The sequence below is a fragment of the Ptychodera flava genome, chromosome 14 (assembly GCF_041260155.1).
Source record: "Ptychodera flava strain L36383 chromosome 14, AS_Pfla_20210202, whole genome shotgun sequence".
Classification (NCBI taxonomy): Eukaryota; Metazoa; Hemichordata; class Enteropneusta; family Ptychoderidae; genus Ptychodera; species Ptychodera flava.
The window spans coordinates 14,748,339-14,760,897 of NC_091941.1; the positions used below are offsets into that span (position 1 = coordinate 14,748,339).

Here is a 12,559-nt window from a genome sequence, read left to right on the forward strand (position 1 = left end):
GTTACTGAGTTATGGACAAATATGTATATTTGAGGTCAAAGGTCATTGAGGTCACGTGATATTTTGTCAAAAACAATTGTAGTGCTAAGTTATCCCTATATACCAAAAATCAGACCTCTACCTCTATTGGCTCGCTCTAAATAAGATATGTGCATAATTAATGGTACAATATGTGGCGTCATAAGGTGTCCAATCATACCACATATGAAAGGTTTGGCACTTGTGGTTACTGAGTTGTGGACAAATATGTATATTTGAGGTCAAAGGTCACCAAGGTCACATGACATTTTGTCAAAGTGTCTGAGATACATTGTATCTGCGTGAACGGATGGACTCACAGATGGACTCACGGACGGACATGTCCCAATCTATAAGCCCCCTGGACTTTATTTGTTGGGACTAAAAACTGTGTCACTGCATCCTTTTTGCAATATGAATACGATGAGAAACTAAATTTTTATTTTTCTTGGCCTTATACATGGGAGTATATGGAGAGCTGCCTTATACATGGGAGTCTATGGAGGTGTAAACTAAAAAGTCCTCTAACATGGCCAAATGTGATGGCATTGTGAAACAAATCGACGTGCATCTGTATGAGGTAGGGTACTATTCTTTTGCAAAGTTTGAAAGAAATTGACCAGGGCACTCTGAGATATCTGCATGAACGGACGGATGCACGCAAGGACGGACGGACGCACGCACGCACAGACATGACCAAACCTATAAGTCCCCCCGGACGGTGTCCATGGGGACTAAAAATAACCACCACAGTTACTTGTGATTGGTTTGTGTGTACGTGTGTCACACGGGCACTCTGACTGCCCACATTTACAAGCAGCTGTGGGGCTTCCATCTGAGAAACTAACATTAGCAAAGAAATGGTAAGTGGGAATGTGAATTTTAAGTGGAATGCACTTTGCGCAGTTTCCATATCTTGAATAAACTTGTATATTGACACACTACCAGGTGTATATAAGTGTGACCGGATGTGATGTACCCATGTCTACACAATGAGACTTGAACGCACATATAACGGCACAGGGAATCGGTGGATTTCGAGAACTGACGACTATTGTTCTCTCACGTGGTCATATAATTTATTATAATTTATTTTTAGCTACTTTAAGATTTTAAGGGGAGTGTGAAAGCCATTTGTAACTGCCTCTGCTCCCATTTGCAAATCCCTATGAATGGTGTTCGCCTCTCTCTGCATGAGGAAAACTACCGCCAGGCCTCTCAAAGCCACAAAATCCCACAACCCTACCTTTCCACTCAAAAGGATTTTGACCTTTGAAGAAATCCTTGAATATGTTGATTCATTAATGTTTTTCTATAAATGATGCTCTTCTGTACTAGGTAGGTTTGTCATTCTGTACTTCAGACTTTAGGTAGACGAGGAGTTCATACGTCCAGCCTTTCCTTTCGACGTATACATTATTGAAGTTTACTGTTCAGAGAATCTTAAATGCCTTTCACTAGTATGATCTAGTGGCTTGCATGCTATCTTTACTTTCTTCCAATGTAAAACATTACTTGCCCAACAGAGTTCCTGATATGTTTCATTTTTTTTTGGGGGGGGGGGGGGGGGGGGGAAGGAGAGAACCTCTAACAAAGTACATGCAGGATACAGGCATGAATTTCCACTGGCATTCATTCATCATGAAAGCTTTCTTTCTGTACATGAACGTGTCCAGAAATGTAAGGTCAATTTGTTTGATAAACCTTCAGGCCAAAGTACATTTGAGAAATGTGTAATTCTTGCCAAGATTCAGAGGAATGTAGAATTTAACATAAATTCAGTCTTTTACTTCAAATTTGGCTGCAATTCAGTTGAAATCTCTCTTGACATACAATAGCAAAAATACAAAAAAGACCTTGCCTGCTATGCACTGAAAGGAACACTAGTAAGAGCCAAAACCTTTATCACGCAAGTTCAATAATGGTAACAAAACTTTTATTATTCACTGTACATCAACAATGCAAACGTACAAAAAAGTTCTCAAAACAAACTTAATTACTAGCACAGTAAATAACTTTAACATAGTCTTCAAGCTTTTTGTATGGCGAGCATAATGACTTTTGTCACACCTACGTAAGATTTTTCAGTTCACTATAAATCTGTTACACGCTGAGTGTCACATAGCACAGTAAAGTTGGAAGTTGTAATACATAAATTTCCTTTCTCGTTCAAATGTCTTACACACTAGCATATGGAGCCATCATAAATTGACTGTTGAATCTTTGTTCTTTGAAGTGCAGATTGAAGTGTTCATGCTTATGATATGATGACAAGCTTACTGTCTTCAAGCTTCAGACTACTACCAGTCAAGTTTAAAAAACGCCCACAGCTGTACGTTTACAGATACTTTGTAAGCTCGTTATGTCTTAAAGTGTCGACTAAATCTCTGCTATATTCTATTATATAATTAGCAATTTGTTGTGGTAATTGAGAGTGAAAACCTTCATTACGAAAGCTTACTCAAGTTAGACATTGATTCACTTTACAAGACATGTGAGATATAAGTGACGCTGTAAAATTTCCCATTAAATTTAGGTGATCAAAACTTTTTTCATATGCTCATTCCTGTACTTTGCATACTTATTTTGTAGATTGATTGATGGTCCATACAAGATTTGCCAAAAAGCCAAAGGGTTCATCATTCACAAGATCTTAGTCAACTTCTTCCATTCTGGATGCATCTTCATCATCTCCTTCCAATGGTGGCATGTCGTCTGTGGAGGCAGCAGCATCAGCATCAGCCATCGTAGCATCATCTTCATCGATACCTATTAATGAGAGGAAAGAAAATTACAAGAGAATTCAGTTTTGACTTCCTTCATACATGAATGACTGGTTTTCTAAATATCCTACAGGGTTAAAAACAATATCTGCAGGCCTGAAAATAAAAGACACTACATGCATGTTTGAAGAAGTGATATAGAAAAGAGAATGACTACATAATCCTACTGGTATCTACACAATGAAAAACGTTTTTTTAGTCACACAAGGGTATTAATGCACAGACGAATTTGAACCCACTAAATTCTACCATTAATGCAGGTTAAGTTAACCTACCTAAACCAAGCTTGATCATTCTGTGAATTCTGTCAGCATGTGTCCGTGGTTCCTCTAGTGAAAATCCAGACGCTAACAGGGCAGTTTCGAAGAGCAACATTACAAGATCTTTGACAGATTTATCATTCTTATCAGCATCAGCTTTCTGTCTCAAAGTGTCCATGATCGTATGGTCAGGGTTAATTTCTAAATGTTTCTTAGCTGCCATATAGCCCATTGTACTATTGTCCCGAAGTGCCTGAGCTTTCATGATTCTTTCCATGTTGGCTGTCCAACCAAACTGACTGGTCACGATACAACATGGCGAGACTACGAGCCTGTTAGACACGGTCACCTGTAGAATAGGATGAAAAGAAAATTTACATTAATATCATGCTAACAGGGATAATCATGCTGGCTGTTTTTCAGTGTAGCTTTCGAAGTTGGACTGTAGCAAACTTACATCACTTGACAGTAACAGGTAGCAAATTCACTTCTTAAAACTGCCTTCATACACTAATCTTTTTCCTTTGCCTTCTGCTGTTCAAAGTTTGGATTTTTACTGGGTATACTTCTACACTCAGAACTACCATACTACTGCAGTACAACCATATTTCACTTACTTTTTCAACCTTCTTGTCAAGGATATCCTTCATAACTTTGCAGAGGTTCTCATACTTTGCTTTGTCTTCTTCATACTTCTTCTTCTCCTCTTCGTCGTCGGGCAACCTGCAGCCCTTCCTTTGTGACAGAGGTCAGTGTCTTTCCATCGTACTCCTTCAACTGCTGCACACAGTACTCATCAATTGGTTCAATCATGTACAACACTTCATAACCCCTCTTTCTGAGACGTTCAACAAAAGCAGAGTTGGCCACCTGTTCCTTGTTCTCGCCAGTGATGTAATAGATGTGCGTCTGGTTTTCCTTCATGCGGGTAACATAGTCTTTCAATGAGGTCAGCTCATCACCAGACTGAGAACTGTGGTACCTGAGGAACTCTGCAAGCTTGCTCCTGTTTTGACTGTCTTCATGGATGCCAAGCTGTAATTGAAATAAAATTTGATAAAGGTTTAGAAAGTTCTTCAATGCTCATCCACACCAACAATCAGAGGCCTTCAGAATTAAAAATAATGCAATTTTCCATAATCACCTGAAAGACAAACATACAAAAGTGTGCACTGCAAAAATTGATAAAATCTTATCTGATGAAGTCTGTCTGGATTGGACAAGTTACAATTCTCTCTGCTTGTAAAATTGATGCAACTTTTTTTAAGTACTACAAACTCGCAAAAGCACTAACAGGTTGCCTGTACTCACTTTGAGATTCTTGCTGAACTGTTCATAGAATTTCTTAAAGTTGTCTTTGTCTTCACTGATGTCATTGAAGAGCTCCATGCACTTCTTGACAATGTTCTTGCGAATGACCTTCAAAATCTTGCTCTGTTGCAGCATTTCACGGGAGATGTTCAGTGGCAAATCTTCTGAATCTACGACACCCTTGATGAAGTCTGCAGAGGAGAAAAAAATTTCCATTTCCATTGAAAGTTTGCTTGATTAAAAGGACTAGTAGAACAGACACAGTGATCATACAGTAGAGTACCACTATGTGATAAATGCTGTATTTTTATATTACAAATACAATAAGAATACAATGGTGTGTGACACCACTAATATGAGATAGATATATACTACTTACTCAAGTACTCTGGGATGAGATCTTCACAGTTATCCATGATAAACACACGTCTCACATACAGCTTGATATTGTTCTTCTTCTTCTTGTTCTCAAACAGATCAAATGGAGCACGCTTGGGTACGAACAATAATGCACGGAATTCCAACTGGCCTTCCACAGAGAAATGCTGAATGGGAAGAAGAGATGTTTTTAGCTCAAAGCACAGCGAAGTCTCATTTGCACTATATTGCGGCAGTGCTGCAGGGACTTAATATTAAGTACACAAAAACATTGTTTTTTCCCTGAAACCCCACTCTTTGTGAGCACTTTTGTAATGTTGTTATTTTATTGATGCATGATTGGTAACATTAACATCTAAATTGTTTGGGGCAAGCTTTGTAAAGTGACACAAACGTAGATGGTTGCTCGACATGAAGATTTTCATACAGCAATGTTTATGAGAAAAATATAAGTATTGGGAGAAAGGTCCTTCTTATATTTGGTTATTTTTACCTTGACAGCTAAGTGGTCTTCCCAGTCATTGGTGAGACTTTTGTAGAATTCACCATATTCTTCTTGGCTGATATCATCAGGGTTGCGTGTCCAGATTGGTTTAGTCTTGTTCAACTCCTCGTCTTCTGTGTACTTTTCCTTGATTTTCTTGGTTTTCTTTTTTTTCTTGTCACCATCTTCTTCCTCAGTTTCATCAAGATCTTCAATCTTTGGCTTATCTTCATCTTCGCCTTCCTTTTCCTCCTCTTTCTTTTCCTCTTCCTCCTCCTCTTCATCGTCACTGATCTCCTTGTCTCTCTCCTTCTCAACCAGCAGTCTGATTGGATAGCCGATAAACTGGCTGTGTTTCTTCACCACCTCTTTGAGTCTCTTCTCCTCAACATATTCCGTCTGATCTTCTTTCAGATGCAGAACGATCCTGGTACCTCTTCCAACGGGCTCTCCTGGAAAAGAGATACACGACAAATGAAGTTTGATGACATTCATAACACCTATACTGCAAAATTCAAAATTCACCATCAGGTTAAGTTGGTTAGAACTAGTGTTACACAACATGTCCCATATGATACCATTTTAACAAAATAATGAACAACTGAAGTCCCCAGAAAACAGATAGTGTAAGCATGATTTTCATGGACTAAAGTTGCTGTAACAGACAAAGTCAAGCGGGTGAAAATACTTTAGGTTTATGTTCAATACAGCTTTTTATGGACTCGGTAGATGGGGGAGCGATACAGTCTGGCAGGAAAAGGGATGGAATAAAAGTAAGTGAATATCTATCTCATCATCTGGAAAATGCACCACCAACAAATATGATGCATTCAACTAACATTGGAGGATCATAAACTGCATTAAATGCCACTTATAACTACTATTTTTATGAAAAGCTGGGAATAGGGGAGGAAAACCTTACCATTGTCAGGTCGTACTGTGAATGAACCACCTGCTGAAGATTCCCAGATGTACTGTTCGTCATCATTGTGCTTAGAGTACACAGTTACTTTGTCTGCAACCAGATAAGCAGAGTAGAAACCTACACCAAACTGACCAATCATAGAGATGTCAGCACCAGCTTGGAGAGCTTCCATGAAGGCCTTGGTACCAGACTTGGCAATTGTACCCAGGTTGTTGACCATGTCTGCTTTGGTCATACCAATACCACTATCAATGAGTGTCAGGGTTCTCTCGTCCCTGTTGGGGACAATCTTGATGAACAAGTCTTTTCCAGATTCCAACCTACTTGGATCAGTCAAGCTTTCATAACGGATCTTGTCCAATGCCTGGAAACATGACATCATGCATATAATTAGCATAATATAGTCATGTTACATGTGCCATTAGCATAAACATACTCCAAATGTGTCTACACTTAAGGTTCCAAGACAAGAAATTGACCTTTTTTAATCTAGCGATTCCCTGGTGGTTAATAAGCTCAGAACCGCTGTAAAGTATATATTTTCTGAAAGCCTAGATATAGGGGAACATTTGGTAACCACAGTGTCACCATTATTTACATAATTATCAGTGTTGAATCTAGGGCGCGCCATTGCGGGATTGGCGCGTTTCAGCAAAAAATCCCGCACTGAAAACAACCCAGTGCGTCACTATGGGCGCACTCACAGAGAACAACGGGTAGCTGTAAATAGGTCAACAGGAGCACATTCGATCTCTGTTGTGCCCTTTTTTCATTGTTAAATGTCACCACGTTTTGAGTGAATATTTGCTACATTTTGCTAGTATTTTACCAATGATTTTGTGCGTGAATATTTTAACAGCACGCGCCCGTTTTGAGTGACATTTGAGTTTGTTACATTGTGTTTAGCGTCATATGAAAACTTGTATGATTGGATGTTGTCATGTTTTGCGTATTACGTCTCCGAACTGTTATTTTGAAAGTACAAGCTCTAACGAACCAGTCGAAATGAAACGTATCACGTCATATTTTACACGAAAAAATGACAGAGATGCCTGTACTGAAGATGCAGAAAGTACCACTGCCGATAAATTCAGTACAACCGGTAATATCTCGGAAAATTCCTCAGCTAAAAGCGGGGATGATCAGTCAGAAAATGCCGATGTGGATTCGCCACCTTCGAAGTTGAAAAAGACGTCCACTGTTTCAAGGAAATTCAACCGAAAATGGCTGGCCGATCACCAATGGTTGGAATACGATGAAGACGGCGGAATGAAGTGCCGCGTTTGCCGCGAGGCGAAAAAGAAAAACCCCTTCACCGAAGACAAGGGATGTCGCAACTATCGCACGTCGACACTTGCGCGACACGTCGATTCGGCCGACCACCAAAATGCAGTACGCGATACTGTTCTGCGAGAGACTTTCCAAAAATCGGTGACATCAGCTCACGGCCAAGCTGAACAATCCATAATTGCCGGTATGCGCACAGTTTACTGGATGGTTAAGGAAAATATTGCAACACACAAATTTCCATCCCTTCTCCAGCTGCTAGAATTACAGGGTTGCGAAAATGTACAGAAAATGGGAGTCGGAAAAAACGCAACCTATGCTTCGAAGGCAACAGCTGATGAGTATATCGAAGTCATCGCTGAGGTGGTGTCCGCCAGTGTGATGGAGCTGGTAAATAATAGCCGTTTCATTTCAATCTTAATTGATGAAAGTACGGACATTGCCGTCACAAAGAAATTAAATATATATGTACGCGTTATCGGTACTAATTTTCAACCTCGCACACTTTTCTATGGAAACGTACTCATGGAACACGGACACGGATCAGCTGAGGCGGTTACAACACACTTGTCGCTGAACTAAACTCATGTAATGTCGCACTATCTAAGGTCATGTGTATGGGTTCGGACGGTGCCTCCGTCATGACGGGCCAGAAGTCTGGCGTGAGTACGCGACTAAAATCAGACAACCATTATCTTGTGAATATCCATTGTATCGCGCACCGTTTAGCGCTGGTAACAAGTCAGGCAGCCGCGAAAGTGCCGTATCTGCACAACGTCTACCAGAAAACGCTGACCGATCTCTACTATTTCTTCAGTAAATCGGCACTCCGCACGGGTGGTTTGAAGCACATTCAAGAGGTGTTAGAATGCCCCACCTTGAAAATTAAGGAAGTTCATTCCGTACGGTGGTTTTCATTCTATAGTGCCCTGGATGCAGTTTATCGGAGTTGGAACTCGTTAATCACCTATTGTGCCGAACAAGAAACAAATCCGACCGCCAAGGGTTTTGGTAAAAAACTCACCAACTACGAGTTTATCGCCACTATGCACTTGTTAATGGATATCATCCCACCGCTAACGGAGCTAAGTCTCGTGTTTCAAAAGCAGGAAGTTGACATCGCGACAATTCGGCCTGCTCTCACAGCCGTCATTACGCAGTTGGAACATGCAAAGACGGAAGATGGGCACTACATGAAACTGCTGTCCACGTCGCTTACTACCGAAGCCGATGGGAAGCGGTCCTTGCACGGACATGTAATTTCATACGACCAAAGACAACAAGCTACCTTTGACCACGTGAGGCGAGATTTTCTGAGCAATCTGCTTGAGGAGCTCAATAAACGATTTCCGCCCGAATCAACTGCTGTGGTTGACGCGTTTGAAGTTCTTGCCTTGCGAACTCTGTCATTCGTTCCGAGCGACCAGTTACATACATTTGGCAACGATAAACTAGAAAGTCTGATTGCCCACTATGACGGCATTATCGAGAAGGACGCAACGCGACAGGAGTGGTTACTTCTGAAAGAAGTCGTACTCCAGCAACGGTACCCACGAGATAAGATGGCGACACTGTGGGGAATTGTCAACCAGTTTCACAGGGATTCCTTTCCAAACTTGCTGAAACTAGCAGAAATAGGACTGATCCTGCCTATCCACACAGCGGACTGTGAGCGCGGGTTTAGTGTTCAAAATAACATCAAGACATACTCGCGGAATAGACTCGACGCACTGACTCTACATAGGCTAATGATGATAAATATCGAGGGCCCGAGTCTCGCAGAATTCGACTACGACCGAGCTGTTCGCGTGTGGTCAGCTAAAAAAGACAGACGTGTCTTTAAAAAAACTTGAACTTGTATGTTTACGGCATGGAGTCCGTCCGATACCTCCGTCGTTTACAGGAATCGGGACGTAAACACTGCGTACAAGTGATCGACCTCTGTGACCTTTACAACGTAACTAGACAAAACATTTTGGTCAAAGTTTTTCTTTCTCATGAAGCGCGCCGGTGACCTCTGTGAGAGCGATTTGACCCGCGTCGTTATCGATTATGCAAATGCAATACAGTTATTATCACTCAAAACTGGCGTGCAGTTTGATTTAATATTCACATCCAGAATAGTACTGCTGAAACATCAGCAAAACATAACAAATCATCACTCAAAGAGTAGGAACTTTTGAACAGAACTTCAATACAATGTTCAACTTTATTAGCAGTTTTGCATGCATGTTGGATTGCAAATTGAACTCTGCAGTAGTCTGAAAATAAAAACAAATACGTTGTTATAATTGTTATCTTCACAATTACTAGTTTGTTGTGTTCACAAATAGGTATGTGTGGATTTCTCCACAAGGGGATTTGAGTGATGGGGCAAAATTGTGGTTTTTTTGAAATAATAATATTCATATATTACAGTTAATAAACACGCAAAAGAATGCATTTTCACCAAACGGAATATATAGAATATATCATAGATTTGTCCCCTTTGTTTTTTCCCATATTTAGAACACCAGAAAAATAACAGATTACCACAATATAAAGTGTTAAAAAATTGTCCCCTAAATTTTCAAAATGTCCCCCAAAATTTGAGTCTATGGGCCCAAATGTCCCCCAATCCTGAGATCCTAGATTCAACACTGAAATTATCACGTGACAGGTAATTTGCATAACCTTTCAAAAATCGGTTTTCCCTATGTTTTGTCTCAATACTTAAAATATCCGACTCGAACTTGCCGAAATACAAGCTGTCAAAACGCTCTTCCAAAGTGTGTCTCAGATTTTTTATATCTTGCTTAGTTTTTGAGCACAATTTTAAAGAAATCAACTATGGTTAAATTCAGCCCTCTGGAAGTTTTTCTGGCATAAAAATTGTTTAAGAAGGTTTAAAAAAATTCTGAGACACTTTGGAAGATCCTTAAGACAGCTTGCACTCACACAAATTTCAGCCAATTATCTGAAAGCATTGAAACAAAACAGGGAAAACCAATTTTTGAAAGGTTATGCAAATTACCTGTCACTTGATAGTTATGCAAACAATCGTGACACTATAGTAAACAAATGTTTCTCTATATCTAGGCTTTTCGAAAATATATAATTTACGGGGTTCAAGCTTATTAAAGATTACAGAATCGTTAGTTTAAAAAGTCAATTTCTTGTCTTGGAACCTTAATTAAAATTGTAGTTATTAATCGACAAAATCACTTCTCTGTAAACCTTCAATTAATGAGTGATGGCATATTATCATAACATAATCTAATGGAAAATTGAAACATAGTAGCTAGTCAAGATCTGAAATTCACAGGCAGAGTTCTTCACCTGATGTTTCAACTTTACTGAGTACTGAAGTCTGTTCTTGCCCAAGGGAAAAAAACAAGATGTACTACACTGGCATTTAATACTTACATCAGATGAATTGGAAATCAATTCTCTCAAGAAAATTTCCTTGTTGGAGTAGAAAGTGTTGATGATCAAACTCATCAGCTGGGCGATTTCTGCCTGAAAGGCAAAGGTCTCGGCCTCAGCCTCTTCATGTTCCATTGCTTGCTGCTGATTTTCTTCAGACATCTAAAAGGGACGAGAAAGGGCATTTCAGTAACAGGGAGACAGCTTTGAAATCTGAAAATTTGAGCGGTGACATTATCACATAATAATATGCAAACTTGAATGCTATGATATCACCTCATTTTTGCTAGACTTCCTTTTACAGCCCCAGGTTGTAATCACCATAGATCTCGAGGCTTCCCTTGGCGGAAGCACATCAAACGTAACCTGAAGGTATTTAGAATTTATTTTAGGGTTTGCAATAAATATATATATCACATCCAACATAAAAAGGAAAAGGGTTAATCAGGAGGGGCATTGTCTTTCCCTGAAAGTAACAATGTATCAGAGGTGAGCGCAATTCGATCACGAATACACTCTCACGATGTGATACTGGAATGTTCTAGGATCACGATTTTTGAGATTTTGCACCATGAAAGGAGTTGGCGATCGGCAATCTTTTACAAAAAAACACCGAACAACGTTCACAGCCAAGCATTTTTTGAAATCATTGACCTGTAAAATTTAAAATGAAAATGAAAGGGATGAGTGACGGTGCGCGGTAGGTGTAGCTTTTGATATTGTACATGACTTGCTTGAAAATTTAAATCTATTTTATTCATTCTGTCAACCTCGCTAATCGAGAAGTTCCCAACAACGCCAAGAATAGAAATTTGAAGTCTCTACAGACAATTTGTTCAAAAGCAAACTTGAGACAAGACTGCCTTTAGTTCCATCCTTTGATATTCTCAAGGCATGTTCAAGCACATCTTGTCAATGTAGCGTCACCACGCGCTTTGTATTATATGGACCTCATGGCCGGTCGAGTCAGCTCTGCGAGCTACTTTAAAATTTTGTCGAATTTCTCGGAAAGTTAACCAAAAACGGCCGATGAATGATTGTCCAGTTAAACCTTTCTACACTTGCAATGATCGAAGGGCAAATGGCTTACCTTTTGAAACTGAGTTTGAGATCTACAAGACAAGATTACTTGCTCTACGTCTTACGGATGCTCTCCTTTGAAAGCTTGCCGGTCGCACAATTACGCGGCGTGGTCACGCGTGGGGCCTTTTAAATATTTTAAGCGGCACATGGTTGGGCCTGCCGTCATCACTTCCGCCCTGAAATCGTATATTAATACGCCAAACCATAACTACCCTGGAAACATCATCAAATGCTATTGACTGTTTTATTCATAATATTCTAGAGTCAAAACGTTTTTGAAGAATTCGATAAGACCAACCTGAAATTTGAACTAAAAGGAAAAGTAACTGCGAACTATTTACAGGAAGTACAATGATACACAAATGTGATGCGGTTTCTAGAATGTTCTCGAACCGTAGAGAACAGGAAGTTATACTCTTGTAGTCTGCAACTTCCTGTGAATGCCGTGAAGGCTTCTGGCATAAATTTGAAATTCGAGAAATTTCTGGAACTTCGTCTATATATCCCGAATTGCATAGAACAGGAAGTTATACTCTACATGTAGTTGTCTGCAACTGTAGCTGTAGTCACAGTCGTTTGGTGGGCTATTCAGCTCTGGGACTATTCCACCATAGACGAGTGTACA

The 12,559-nt window shown here is 39.9% G+C and overlaps 1 protein-coding gene across 1 annotated transcript; it reads right to left on the bottom strand.

Annotated features, from left to right (window-relative positions):
• Positions 1–1,932: 1,932 nt before the first annotated feature.
• On the bottom strand, positions 1,933–12,112 carry LOC139149478 (heat shock protein HSP 90-beta-like). The gene is given in 10 exon segments (XM_070721252.1): positions 1,933–2,787; positions 3,077–3,410; positions 3,679–3,783; positions 3,785–4,096; positions 4,373–4,563; positions 4,752–4,917; positions 5,244–5,686; positions 6,157–6,523; positions 10,852–11,013; positions 11,942–12,112. Coding segments are annotated over 9 exon segments (2,196 nt in total). The 5' UTR covers positions 11,942–12,112; the 3' UTR covers positions 1,933–2,671.
• Positions 12,113–12,559: the final 447 nt, after the last annotated feature.